The sequence below is a fragment of the Camelina sativa genome, chromosome 8, assembly GCF_000633955.1.
Source record: "Camelina sativa cultivar DH55 chromosome 8, Cs, whole genome shotgun sequence".
Lineage (NCBI taxonomy): Eukaryota > Viridiplantae > Streptophyta > Magnoliopsida > Brassicales > Brassicaceae > Camelina > Camelina sativa.
In genome coordinates this window covers 26,609,720-26,624,904 of record NC_025692.1, presented here as the reverse complement: position 1 = coordinate 26,624,904, position 15,185 = coordinate 26,609,720, and the positions used below count along the sequence as shown (strand labels likewise).

Here is a 15,185-nt window from a genome sequence, read left to right as displayed (position 1 = left end):
GAGATCTATACGGAAAGTATTGTTATTGATGGTATTTATAGAGAGAGAAGTACTAATCATTCATCACTCGTGGAGTATATTTTTTTAATATACAAAAAAAAAAAAAAGAGTGTTAATGGAAGAGCAAAGAGTGATTTAGAGATTGGTGAGACGTAAAGCAAAAGTCACGTGGGGAAAATACATGTAAGATACGAGTATGACGCGGCTAATCACTTACATGCACGTGAGATTAATGTTTCACATTTACCTTATGTTTGAAAACATAATTAGTGACGCGTACACACTACACAATAATTTGCGGATACGTGTCTGTCTATATTGAAACATTAATTTTGGATTAGATTAGATTCTTGTGGTTGAGAAACTCATCTTCACAAAAACAAATTTAGCGGTGCGACTTAAATAGATTTTGGTTAATTTAAAGTTTAATCATTTTCAAAAATAAGAAAATCTCTTCAAAGTTCTATTGAAACACTTCAATTTATTGATTTTTTTTTAGATCGGCGCTCGGTTTAGAGGTCTAAACTTTAATTATCAACTCGAAAATATTGAGTATATGAGGTTTGAAAGATCGATGAAAACTTTTTTTATAAAGAACTGAGATTTGATTATACAAAATATACAATACAAAATCCCATGTTATACAATTATGTAGAAATATTAGGAATCTATATCCAAAGGTCCAAGACCGGTCGAGTAACAAAACGATCATCAAAATAGAATTTTACACGTCTTCGTTATCTTGTTCGTGGTCGTCTTCCTCGGTCTCTCCTCCTTCTAAAATCGTCTCTAGGATCGGAGTAGTAGATGGCTTCGCCGGAGAAATTATCCGCGGTGGAATCGCTTCCATCCACCACGCCACATCCATCTTCACCACCACGGTCAGGTTCTGATCGCACCGAGTATCAAAGAAACACATATTCGAATCAGTCGATGTATATATCTGAGGTTTGCAGAAGTGATTCAATTTTTCTACTGTTTTTTTTTTTTTTTTTAATTTTTACTTCTGAGTTTGATACGTGTTATTGTATTGATATATATAGAGAGGAAACAGGTGTGGAGAAATGTAAAATAATGATGGGTTGACGTGAGAGTTGGACAAGTGGACGATCCACAATGTTGAAGTTAGTTGTTGACTTGGTCTTATTTGCTAATAATAATAATAATGAGAACCAAAACAAGAATGTTCTAGAACCTCTTGTTAAAAACAAGTGTCGGATGTGCAACACGTGTGTATCTCACACATCTCTATCTATGGTATAAGATATTGTTTTCTGTCTATTCTAAGATATTTTATTGTTCTTTATGCCTTATTAATAAAGACCAGATTTTTTTAGGAGTCATTGTTATCAGACGAAACACACATTAAGTCTTAGAGAGTGTGAAGTTTCTCACCGATTGTGTAAGTCAACGCTTTTGGACGAATGTACACAAACTAGTTTAGAGACCGCGACTTAGTTAAAAAAACTTGTTAAACTTATGATAAATGATAACGTTTGAAGTTAGGCAGGCCCACGTTGAAGTGTATCATGGGCTCGTTCATAAATTTAGCACTTATGGGCTCTCAAACTGAAACATTAGATCTTTAATATTTTTTATAAGAGCATGAGAAAGAGACCCATAAGATCAAAGGCTTTTTAGTACTATTGCATATGAGAATTATGAAACTCTAGGCAAAGTGGCCACTTCTCTCGCTCATTCCGCCTGTTCTACTGATTCATTTGGTAGTTATCAATTTCGAATATCTTGATGCAATTTTTATTAGAAAATACACCAGAAACCAAAAAAAACTGAGGAGTAATAAAAGGTACATACATAACATTTTGATGACATGCCAAATGTAAAGTTGATCAAACATTAGAACTAAAGTTACAACAGCAATCAATTGATATATATTATAAGATGCCTTAACCTTTCCATATAATTAAGTTAATTAGACAATAAGTCAATGACCTGAAAAGGATTGGATAAGATAAGGATATTTGAAAGGTTGCTTTCATTCTTTTCCCCTTATTTTAGTTTTCTTAACTTGTGACTTTTTTCCCCCTCATTTGATATTTTATTACCTTTGTGATCGATGATATTATGACATGTATAAGATGCATAACCAAACTAATAATAAAAACTGCCCCTGAATAAGTAGGTACCCATGTTGTCACTAGATGATTCGAAATTTTACGTAGACGATTAACTTATTTCTAGGGACGTCTTATTGGGAACCTTGTGATCGAACATGTCACCTAAAAGTGAACTTATCACATCGCATTAAGTTTTGAACAAAATATTCTCATACTAATTTTTGATATATGTCAGAAGTATGTTTCATCAATGGAGAATAAGGATAAGATGTCAGTAGCCAAATTTTACAAACGGCAAAACTTATTTTTGGGTAGTAAAAAAAGTTTTTAATTCTAGTCGGGGGACCAAGTAAGTTAATTAGGCCGTGACAAACACACTTATCTCTTGGATGACCAGATATTTAGTGCATGGATGAAGAAGGCATGAAGCTATTGTTGCCAATAACAATAATGATTGATAAATGTTGGTTATGGATTTCCATTAAATGTAAAAAAAAAATCTACCGAAATTGCTGTATGTTTGTATAGTTTGATCCAAGCCAGGTCTACCATCGTTATTAGATAATATCAGTTTAATAAACGACAAATCAACCATGTCATATGTTTTTCCTGTTTTTTTCAATTTATTTCAAAATGATTATTTTGGTGTTAGAAGATCGATTATTGGCCTAACAGTCCATTTTTAGAATATAATAGATACATAGAGAGATATACAATATGCTGATGACTACTTGACAAATATAAGACATTTTTCCAACAATTATTTGTTCGGTGATAAAACAATAATAAACATCCTCAAAAGTAGAAAATATGCAACTAAACAAGTAAGATTTACGATCATATGGCTGAACAATGTGGGATTTGATGTTTCTTAATCATGTAAGATTCTATCCATACATATATATAACGTATAAAAAGGCAATATGATATTTGTAAGAAGCTCGATTATCGATTATATTTTAATTTTTTTTATCAAAAATAATAATAAAATAAGGCTCCATTATTAACTTAGCTACATTATGATCATTTGTTTTTTTCTTGGTACTTGTGTTTTGTAAGTATATCTAAAGCTCCAATTATGGAGAGGTCTAATCGGCCAATAATTAATCAATTGGCCACACTACTCCATTATTTAAAATTGCAATTGGTTCAACAGATATGCTATTCTCTTTGACAGTTATTTTATACTGTGATAAAATACTGTGATAAAATAAGAAAACTTGATAATTTTAGCTGTGAGAAAAACAATGCAGTACTAGTACCAAAGGAAATAAACACATATATACAAGACCCGAAACTCTTTATGACTTCTTTCCTTCAACAAAATGTAGCTAGCGTGTAGATAAAAAGTGAAATCAATGTATACTTGGAATTTGTCTTCGTAAGCTAAAGTGAATACACCTATATATCATATACACAACAATAATATTATACACTTTTAGCTAAATGTTTTATTGTCTGCCCATGAATACATTAATTTTCTATGAATGCCCGCGGAATGGCATATATGATAATGCATGCAAGTTTTAGAATATAAGAATAAATAAAGTATCGTTAATAGTTATTATTATTATACAGTTGTGTTTTACAGAACTGGGATATGTATTATAAACAACTAATTATGAATCCAGCCTACTATCATATCATATATCTGGCAGCAGATACAATGCATTGGTCATTTATGTATTATTGTTTACACTAATGGCAATGAACGTTTTATACAAGTATATATATCGAAACAAAAAGTGAATGTTCTTATATATCTATGACCCTAGCTAGAAAAATTATTCGAGTCCCCACATGTTTTTATTAATGATCAGATTAATGTCCAACAGATTTACCAATTATTCATATGTTTTCCTTTTTGTATAATAATAATATCATATAGTTTGTTTTGTTGTTGGTTATTGCATTTTCAGTTTGTTCCTTTGTTTGATCTTGTATGATCGGGTATAATAAGTTTACCAACCAACGTAAATAATCAAGCATCTTTTGTCCATTTTCGTCTTTTTGAAGATCAAGAGAATGAAAATATTGGGGGACTTGAGTGACGTGTCAAGATACCGACGCCTGAAATATCCAAAATTGTCAAAGTGAGATGAGGTCCAGTGGGCCAACTTATGTTGACAAGTTATATCTTACCTATTAGTGGCCCACGTGTCCTTTAACATCAGGTGTAGTCTCTTTTTTTTTTTAATTATTAATAAAAATGAAATTATTAGAATTTTAAGAGAGTCATATCAAACAGCTGAACACAGAACACATAAAATTAAAATAATTTATATATCTTTATATTTTCTCCAGAAGCATTATTGTGTTTTTTTTTTGTTATATATATATATATAACAAAAAAAAACACATATGGTTGATAAAAGAAAAATGATAACGAAAATGAGTCATTTTGGAAACAAAAAAATTGCAATGAACAGTATCTTATTTTAATACAGATGGAAGTGAACAAAGTCATGTCTCTATTTAGTCCACGTGAAGTAATCCGACGTTTCTATTTTTTTTACTGAATAAGAGAGAGGCGAGAATGTATTTATTATCCGACGTGTCATTCAGCTTTGGACAGTCCAATTATGTGTGTTCAGAGTTCGGGCCATGTTCCCCTGTGGACATTCCCACACTAGTTATCTCAAATGCTGCTATTTTAAAATATATAAAAAACACACACAATAATCTTACTGTTTTTTTTGGGTGATGATGGAACTAATTCAATTAGACATTGAATTATATCTGCTTAACAGTTTTATTATTATTATTTGTATAACTATTGGTTTCTAAAAACAATTGAAGAAAATATTTTCAAGTGTCAATCAACTGGTTATATCAATTTCTTTATTCTATGATATTGACAGATCCATTCACATCAACTGTACATCAATTTGTAAGATCATTGTATCACCGGTTTACTCCACCCTTTTCCTTCTAAAGATAACCGGTAAATTATGGTCTATTCTAATCCTGGTATAGTGTATTGGTTGATTCCCAAATTAAACATGGTGTGGTGTGGTGTCCACAAAACAACAATCACAATACGCTTCGAGGGTCGATAACAACAAGCATAACGCTAATTTACACAAAATGGGGTAAAAAAAAAAAAAAAAAACAATACTTTTATTGTCCATCTAAAGTGAGCATCCTTCAGAAGTCGATGTGCCTCTTCTCTCCTCCTGCACACAACAAAAACATCAAACAGACCCATAAGAACTACCAACAAGCTTCTGAAGGAATCTTTATCAGATTGATATTGGCACAACATCAAGCAGAAAGCATATATAAAAACCTCTTAATGTCCTCCACTGCTTGTTTTCTCTGTTGAATTTGAAGTTCCATAATGTGAATAAGCGTAGCTCTCGCCTAAACAACAAGAGAAAACATAAGCAAAAAAAATAATAACAGATGAGTAATTTAAATGAAGATGAGATCTTCCCATACTTGGTGAGGCCTCAAGGAATTGAGAAGGTGATGAAAATTCTTGAAGATTGAAGAAATGTCACCAATCCTCTTAGCATATTGAGAAGGTCTGTCAACAAGAACATCAGCAAGCTCCAATATATGTAACTGTAGTTCTCTATTCAACGACCTTAGTTCCTTCTTGTAATCTACTACACACAAGATAAAATTTCAACAAAACAAAAGAGGCGACTTCTCAAAGATATTACAACATACCAATATTTGAATCTTTGGGATAGAGTTGAGGCACTCCTTGTTCTTCTAAGCTTGGAAGAACATCCTCAGTCTATACACCAAAGAAATTGAAAAAAACGTTAAAACAGAGGAAATCAATGTGAAGTAAACAGAGGAAACTCACAGTATAGTTGCCTCCGAAACAAACGTAGGTGCCTTCAATGGGAGGCGGAGGTTCAGGAGCAGAGTTAGGGTCTTCTGAGTAATCCTTGTAGAGTCTGTAATATGGAGGAGGAGGCGGATACGTAGCTGTAGCCATTCTCTACAGATCCAAACTAAAAAAAAAAACTAAGCAAAAATCAAAATTAGGGTTTTCTAATCTAAGCAACGAACGATTCAATCCCAAATCTAAGACTTTGATCGAATGATTCTGGGTGAAAACTGTAACAATTGAAAGAGAAAAACTAGCGTGGGACACGAACCTTTTTGGGAATGAAGAATCGAACTGGAAACGTAACGACTCAAGAAGCTCTGGAGAAGACGACGCAGATCGAAGCGACCAAAAAAGAAGAAAAAGAGTGACAATAATGAATGGTTTGGGTTTCTCATAAACATTCTGAGTTAACCATTGGTTCAATCGAACGGTTCGGTTTGGTTTTGTTGGTTTAATGTAATAAGTAATAGGATTTGCTTTTATTTTGTCCGTGGTTAGGTTGTTTTTTGTTGTTACCCGATGAGGTTAATGTGGTCATGTGTCGACATTCGATTTCTAATGTTTAAATGTGATTAACAACCCCCAATACATAGTAAAAGACTAAAAGTAATAAAAATAGTAAAATACTGTAGTGGTTAATTTAAATGAGAATCAATCAAAATTTCTTATTTGTGTATTCTAGATTTTGTAGTTACTCAGAAATAAAATGACACTGAAAAATCTTTATAAAGCTTATTAATTCCAAAATTTGATACAAAATTACAATACTTATAACAATAAATTTTAGTAAATATATAAACAAATTTCTTATCTCTCAAAATTTAATGTTGAGATAACATGAATCCAATAATATAACTAATATTTTAATTAAAGGTTGATTAGGTGAACGTAATATTTCATTAACATCATCATTTTGATAACAACTTCTATAGTTTTTAACTTTTTACTACTATTTCTGTTTTATAATATATATATATATATAATGTTTAGAAAAGTATTTTTGTTTCATAATATAGAATGTTTCCAACTTTTTATACAACTTTTAAATTAAATTTATATTTTATATTATGCAAATTTGTTTATAATTAATTAAAACATTTTAAAAATAATTATTTTTTAATATATGTGTTTTCATTAAAATATATATTTTGAAGCGTAGGGAATATTTTTCTTTTTAACTATGGGACAGAGAGCTCACGATAAGAACGTGAGACTGGCCACACCTTATATAACCTTTTTTTTTTCTTNAACATAGTGGTTAATTTAATTGAGAATCAATCAAAATTTCTTATTTGTGTATTCAAGATTTTGTAATTACTCAGATATAAAATGACACTGAAAAATCTTTAAAAAGCTTAATAATAACAAAATTTAATACAAAATTACAATAATCATAACAATAAATTTCAAAAAACATATAAACAAAATTTCTTATCTTCCAAAATTTAATTTTGAGATAACATGAATCCAATTATATTTAATTATTTTAATTTAATGGTTGATTAGGTGAACGTAAAATTTCATTAACATCATCATTTTGATAACAACTTCTATAGTTTTTTTCTTTTTACTAATTTTTTTCATAAATAAAACAATGGGAGAGAGAGCTCACTATAAGAACGTGAGACTGGCCACACCTTATTATAGACAATCATCTTTGTCCTTTTGTGGCCTACTGTGTAAGTCGTAACTCACATAAGTTAACCCTCCCACTAAGCTTATCTCTTTACCACATTTCTCTATAAAAATGATCTCTTCTCATCTCCTTCAATCCAAAAAAAAATTCACAAAACCCTTTCAGAATATTTCGACAAAGTAAGCTGATCAAAACCCATATTTCAGTTTTGTTTTTTTTGCATCAATGGCATCAAGGAAGCTATTTTTTGTCAAGCCTAAATACATCTATCCAGAACCAGAACCAGTTATGTCCGATGAGAATGTCTTTGAGTTCGACGAATCTGATATTCATAATTTAGGTGATCACCAGCTGCAGAATTCGTTTGACGCCAAGAGATCGATATCAATCTCTCGGTTACGGAGAAAACCGACGAAAACCGGAGATTCTATCGGTTCTGATAACCGGAATATCACAAAAACCGGTTCGCTTCCGGTTAATATCCCCGACTGGTCTAAGATCTTGAAGAGTGAGTATAGAGGTCATGCGATACCTGACGACGACAGTGACGACGAAGAGGATGAGGACGATGAAGACGTCAACGACGGTGGAAGACGGATCATTCCGCCGCACGAGTATTTAGCACGGCGGAGAGGATCGTCGTTCACGGTGCACGACGGTATCGGTGGTACGGCGAAGGGAAGAGATTTGAGGCGATTGAGGAACGCGATTTGGGAGAAGATTGGGTTTCAAGATTAGTACTACGTAATTTAATTATATAACTCCTACTATAGGTAAATATAGATATGTTAGTTAATCTATTAGTTAATTACTTAGATCTTAAGTAAGGACGACTTCGTGTTTTTATTGGGGGAGGCATCGTTGTATATAGTTCGGTCCGAAGGAGAATTTTTCGATTTCCTTTTTTTGTTTTTTTTGTTTTTACTTATTTCGTTCTTATATTTTTTTTTTGATCTGGAGTTTTGGGTTTTTAATTTTTGATCATCGTCTATATTTCTTTTTGTTTGGGGGTTATGATAAATAATAGTATTTTTTGTTTTTAGCTTCCCTAGCACTCGTTTCATAAATCCACTATTAAATAAGATGAATGCCTAAGTGGTCGGTAAAAATTTTATAGGTAAAGTCATATTGTAGATACACAGAGTTACAGACTATAGAGCATGTCCAAAAGTAACAAAACGATATCAATCATATAATTATTATATCATATAAGTAAAATTATTGAACGAACGTGACGTGACCCAAACAAAACCAAATTTTAGGTTTGGATTTTTCATTTGTTTATTACATAAGGACAATGGGAAAAAAATGATAAACGAATATTAAAGGTTTATATAGAAACTCTTTGAGCTAAGGCAATGTGTATAGTTAGATAACAAATACGAATTCGGTTTTAATTCAGCATGATAATATATCCTTGAAAACAAACAAAAATATCCCAAAAACCAACCAACAAAAACTGGCTTAGTCGTGTTAAAGGTTTTGGCCTTTTCTCTAGAGTTTTTAGTTCTTTCTAATCAGTTCGTGAGGTGTGATGGAAGTTGTATTTGTGTCTCTAGTCGTGTTGGGTTTCTGCTTTCTTCTATGTGAATTTGCTTTTTGATTGTCTTCGGTGTGAGGCTTCCGGTCTTCTAGTGCTTTCGACATTTACAGAATTTATAGGAAGCTTGATGGGAATCTCTTGTGCCATTGTTCAATTATAGAGTTTAGTTCATTTTTCTTCTCCTTGTGTTATCTTCTGTTTGCAATTTGTTTCCCTTTACTTTATGACTTTGTTTCCTTTTTGTGGGCTAATGTTTCTGGGAACATTCTTATAGTTCGCCGATATATATTTCCTTTATTTAGGTTTTGTATTCTAAATTGTTGTAATCTACTTTAGTATGAAACCAAATTTATCAATAAAATTTCAGATGTTAAAAAAAAAAAGTCACCCCAACATTTAACTAATTCTCTATAAAGCATCTTTTCAAAAAGTCATATATCAAGTATTCAAGTGTCACGTCTTTTGAAGGTGAACCATATATAAAGAAAAGTTCCACTGACCATAAACGGTAGGCTTTAAAAAGTCTTCAGCAAGAAATGATGTGTTTGTTTTAACAAACAAAAAAAAGAAAGAAGAATTTATGTGTTTTTCGTATTTTTCATTTCACAAGAATCATAGAAAAACTTAAGTACATTTTAAAAGTTGATTTGATATTTATTTTCATAATATATGTTATTAAAAAGTATAATCATACATTCAATGTATTGTCATCACTATTTCCGTTGTCTCCCACTTTCTGCTATGCTTTTGTAACAACAGTCCAAGATCTGGAATCATTTATATTTTTTTCTATAGCAAATATTAATAAAATAAATATCAAAAACATTGTAATCCTTTGTTTTGGTAGATTTTTCAATATTCTCTATTCCTCTCGTTAATACGCATAACCTGTTTTCGTAAGTTTAGTAGTGCATATTTTTTTTTTTTTTTCATTTCAAACAACCAATCCAATAGTTGAAACTAGTTTAGACCTGATAGTTATATCAAAAACTCACTAAAAATTGCAAACGCAAAGCTAAAATTATGTGACAATTAAGGCTTGGGAAAACAATTTAGTTTGGTAAGCATTTAAGTATTTAACCAGAAAACATGAGCCATCAAAATCGTGAGGGAATATGTTGAATGTGGAGATGTGGCTCTCACACACTATTGCACACACAAAGATGCAGTCAAGTGGCGGCAAACAGGCGGCGCCCTTAGTTTGGTATGTTTTGGGAGTGGACTGTTGGTGTTGCGATCGATATTCACAAAAAAACTATATCGAGTTATGTTTAAAACATCACTGTCAAATAGTTGTGAACATTTAACTTTTCTTACCCCAATAAAAAGAAAGAAAGAGAAGAAAATAAGAAGTGACCCAAAAACTCTATATAGATTTTCATTTGATAAATTATTTCCTCTTTTAAGTTCCACATCTTATTTATTATTTATATGTAAGAGTCCTCTTTTTCTTGTATCATAGTAGGGTGTACCACCTCATTTTCTTCTTCTACCTTATCACCCATATGTGGTTCAACTAGAGTCTAAGTCTAACACCTCATTTTCTTCTAGCTATATTGCGATATGAGCCAATAGTTAAATTACTAAAGTGGAAAAAAAATCTCTTAGGCTCACATCAAACCAATACCTATAAGAATTGACATCATATATAGTGTTAAAATGTATAGAAAAGTAAATAGCAAAACTCTATAGAACACCCTCACTCAATCTTTAAACTTTAAAGCGGACGAAGCATATGTCCTCCTAGTAATGTACAAACTCTTTCACAACTTACATGTTCACTTTTTCAACATCGTCTCCACTTGATCGATCATATGTTGGCTTCTACTTTTTCGGTTTGTTAATTGTTTGTTTGTTCGACATCATTAATTTAGTAGATGCAATATATTAGACTTCTAGTTTCTAAGGAAACAGATGATTAACATGCACTTGGATTATTTTTACTGAAAGTTGAAACACAAAGGCCCCTTACGAGCCCAACCAAAAGGTTCATACGAAAATAAAAGAAAAGCAGAAAAATATGAAACAAGGAACAACACACAAACTAAACCAAGTGAAGAGGATCACCTCCCAAGTGCATGGGACTCGAACCACCACTTTTAATCAGATCACAGAAGCTTAGAAGCTTCCACCACGAAGACGAAGAACCAAGTGAAGAGTTGATTCCTTCTGGATATTGTAATCTGCAAGTGTGCGACCATCCTCGAGCTGCTTTCCAGCGAAGATGAGTCTCTGCTGATCCGGGGGAATTCCCTCCTTGTCTTGGATCTTGGCTTTGACATTGTCAATGGTGTCTGAGCTCTCAACCTCGAGGGTGATGGTTTTGCCAGTCAAAGTCTTGACAAAGATCTGCATACCACCACGGAGACGAAGCACAAGGTGAAGGGTCGACTCCTTTTGGATGTTGTAATCTGCGAGTGTGCGACCATCCTCGAGCTGCTTCCCAGCGAAAATGAGTCTCTGCTGATCCGGAGGGATCCCTTCCTTGTCCTGAATCTTAGCCTTGACATTATCAATTGTGTCTGAGCTCTCAACCTCCAAGGTAATAGTCTTGCCTGTCAAGGTCTTCACAAATATTTGCATACCACCACGTAGACGCAAAACAAGGTGAAGTGTGGACTCCTTTTGGATATTGTAATCTGCAAGTGTGCGACCATCCTCAAGCTGCTTCCCAGCGAAGATGAGTCTCTGCTGATCCGGGGGGATCCCTTCCTTGTCCTGAATCTTAGCCTTGACGTTATCAATGGTATCTGAGCTCTCCACCTCCAAAGTTATGGTCTTGCCGGTAAGGGTCTTCACAAAGATCTGCATACCACCACGTAGACGAAGCACAAGGTGAAGGGTGGACTCCTTTTGGATGTTGTAATCCGCTAGGGTGCGTCCATCTTCGAGCTGCTTCCCAGCAAAGATGAGTCTCTGCTGGTCTGGTGGGATCCCTTCCTTGTCCTGAATCTTGGCTTTGACATTGTCAATTGTGTCTGAGCTCTCAACCTCGAGGGTGATGGTTTTGCCAGTCAAAGTCTTGACAAAGATTTGCATACCACCACGAAGACGAAGGACAAGGTGAAGGGTCGACTCCTTTTGGATGTTGTAATCAGCAAGAGTCCTCCCGTCTTCAAGCTGCTTGCCGGCAAAGATAAGCCTCTGCTGATCCGGAGGGATTCCTTCCTTATCCTGGATCTTAGCCTTGACGTTGTCAATAGTGTCAGAGCTCTCAACCTCCAAAGTAATAGTCTTGCCGGTAAGAGTCTTGACAAAGATCTGCATACCACCTCTCAAACGAAGAACCAAGTGGAGGGTCGACTCCTTCTGAATGTTGTAATCAGCCAAGGTACGGCCATCTTCAAGCTGTTTACCGGCGAAGATCAATCTCTGCTGGTCCGGAGGAATGCCTTCCTTGTCCTGGATCTTTGCCTTGACATTGTCGATGGTGTCAGAGCTCTCAACCTCGAGAGTAATGGTCTTGCCAGTGAGTGTTTTCACGAAAATTTGCATCTGAGAAATAAAAAGCAAACAGAGATCAGATCAGCAAACATACAATTGAAACCCAAAACTGAATAGATCCGTCCTAGAGAAAAACCTAATTTTATATGAGGATTTCAAAATCAAGCAAGAAACTGGAACAGATCTACACGATATCTTTAACATCCAAACGAGAAAACCCATAAACCAAAGAGAATCGAATAAAGAAAACACGCAATTGGATTAGATAGCCTTCAAAAACCCTAATTTTCTATGAGAATTTCAAAATCAAGCAAGAAACTGAACAGATCTAGACGGTATAACTCTCAGTCGAAACGAGAAAGCGTAACAGAGAATTCAACAACAAGCAAATCCGAAGAGCAACGAATAGGGATTCAACAAAACAAAACGAAGATTCAATAAACCCAAAAAACCAAATCGCAAAGATCAGAAACGATATCAAAACTAACGAATAAGAAGAAACATATACCTTGAAAGAGTCGTCGGAAGAAAGAGTCGTAAGAGATTTGCTGAGAACGACGATTTAGGGTTTGGGGAGAGAGATTGAAGAATCAGAGAAAGACGAAGAGATGATGAAATGATATGAAGATCCTTCGAAGGAAGCTCTTCTCTTCTCTATATAAGCCTTCAGAATTTAATATCTTTCGCCAAATTAACAAAAAGAAAAAAAGGAAAACAATAAAAAGAAAATAGTAAGATATCAGTTTTTAGGATTATCATACACGTGTCAAATTCACTACCGTTCGTTTCTCAAAGACCGACTCAACTGGAAACATCCTAACCTAATAATAATGGGGTGGATGGATTAGGTCATCCATGACATTTGCTTCTTTTCTTTCTTTTTTTTTTGTAATTTACTTTTTTTCTCTAATAATTGCTTTCTATTTTCTATTTTCTAAGATGATAAAATAAGAAAGTACAAAAATATTCTTTGCATTAAGACTATTGTCTTGGTTCACCCAACCCAATAAGCATAATCAATCATAATTATATATGGTGGATAGGAATACTATATTAATCATTTTTATATATTTAATACTTTGTTTGATTATGATAGTTTATTTTGTTGATTAACATATTGATATTTGGCATATAGAATTCCAAATCTACCATTGACTAAAAATAAGGAAACTTATCTACCAAATTTTTGTATTATCACATAGTTGAATAATTCCAAGAAAATTAAACCTATCTTGTTGTTAAGAAAAAATAATAATCAAATTATAGGATTAGAAGATCTATATGTTTTATAGGACAGATTTAAGTTCTTATCTTCTTTATTTTTTATATATAACATCTACTAATTTTTGTCTTGAAATGTTTTAACATTAGTGTTATATCTTTTCATTAAAAATGGAAGATAAATTGTTAATGCCGCAATTTGACTGAAATTTCTGAAAGGCCTTGTGCCTTCACGTGTTGAGTAGTTCGAGCCCAAAGAGGCAAACAAAGACCATGCTCGCTTGTCACGCACATGTAAAATGGTCAAAATCAAATTTGTTGGTGTATCCGTAGAAGAACTTAAACCACTGAATTTAATTAATAATGTGTTTAAAACTTTTTAAATTTAACAATGTGTTTATTTTACTCGTAAATTACCGTGCATCGGGAAATAGATTGTTTCCGCTTAATCATCTACATCTAGATTCTACGTACGTTTTGACCATCTCTTACGGTAACAGTTAATGACTTGATGTAATCACGTGATTAAATATGCGATACCTTATACGTAAGTTGAGTTTTTTAAAATGCTAATTGTGTCCAATAAGCAACAACGTAACGTCTAGAATTTTTGTTTCTCTATGTGAACAAATATCGAAATAAACTACTTGTAAGTAAGAAACTCGAAGCTTTTTTTTATATATATAATTTTTTGTTAAGTCATTGGCCCATTAAGAAGCAGCTAATATGTTAAGTGTTCACTTACTTAACCAATGTTGAATCCTAAACTATAGCTAACCTGAGGTTGATAATGATAAATAGTTAAATATCTAGTACTTATATAGTATGTCATGTGTATCAGTATAATATTCATAACATTTTTGCGTACAATCTTAAGAGTTTCCTAGGTAAAACGAGTATTTCAATTCTTGAGTATTATATTTTTGTCAATGCAATTTGTGGTTAAGAAATTGATGGCTAGTGGCTACGTACTGCCTACTGCGTAGGTGACGATGAGTTGTTGCCTAACATCTATACTTCGAAATATCTATACTTCGAAATAGGGACCTAAACAACATTGCATTTGTCTGAAATTAATTACCTAATATATCTCCTATATATTAATAGTATATAATAGATAATCACATTTGAAAAAAAAAGTTGATGTGTCGCATTACAGAGCTCAGCATTACAGAGCTCAGGACACTTTTTATCAAATCCCCTCAAAACATAAACTTATTTACAATTCCTTGCCATAGTATTTATTAAAAAAAAATCATCTCCTCTGATCCTCTCCTCTCACCTATATATACGTTCTTTTCTTCACTAACACATAAATCTCCACAATGTAAATGTTCTTCGTCAAAAGCAACCAAACAACTTCCAACTTCTTCTTACAATTCTCCATCTACGAAATTGACATGCCTACTTTCAGAG

The 15,185-nt window shown here is 33.0% G+C and overlaps 3 protein-coding genes and 1 pseudogene across 3 annotated transcripts; 1 reads left to right on the top strand and 3 right to left on the bottom strand.

Annotated features, from left to right (window-relative positions):
* On the bottom strand, positions 563–1,020 carry LOC109126016. Its single transcript, XM_019229008.1, has one exon. It carries the CDS (start codon positions 917–919, stop codon positions 725–727), a length of 195 nt encoding a protein of 64 aa, XP_019084553.1. The 5' UTR covers positions 920–1,020; the 3' UTR covers positions 563–724.
* On the bottom strand, positions 5,011–6,298 carry LOC104708818 (annotated as a pseudogene).
* LOC104708816 lies at positions 7,628–8,513 on the top strand. The gene has a single exon (XM_010425443.2). It carries the CDS (start codon positions 7,787–7,789, stop codon positions 8,297–8,299), a length of 513 nt encoding a protein of 170 aa, XP_010423745.1. The 5' UTR covers positions 7,628–7,786; the 3' UTR covers positions 8,300–8,513.
* On the bottom strand, positions 11,016–13,240 carry LOC104708815 (polyubiquitin). The gene is made up of 2 exons (XM_010425442.2): positions 13,057–13,240; positions 11,016–12,599 (listed from the first exon to the last, which is right to left on the bottom strand). Exon 2 carries the CDS (start codon positions 12,597–12,599, stop codon positions 11,223–11,225), a length of 1,377 nt encoding a protein of 458 aa, XP_010423744.1. The 5' UTR covers positions 13,057–13,240; the 3' UTR covers positions 11,016–11,222.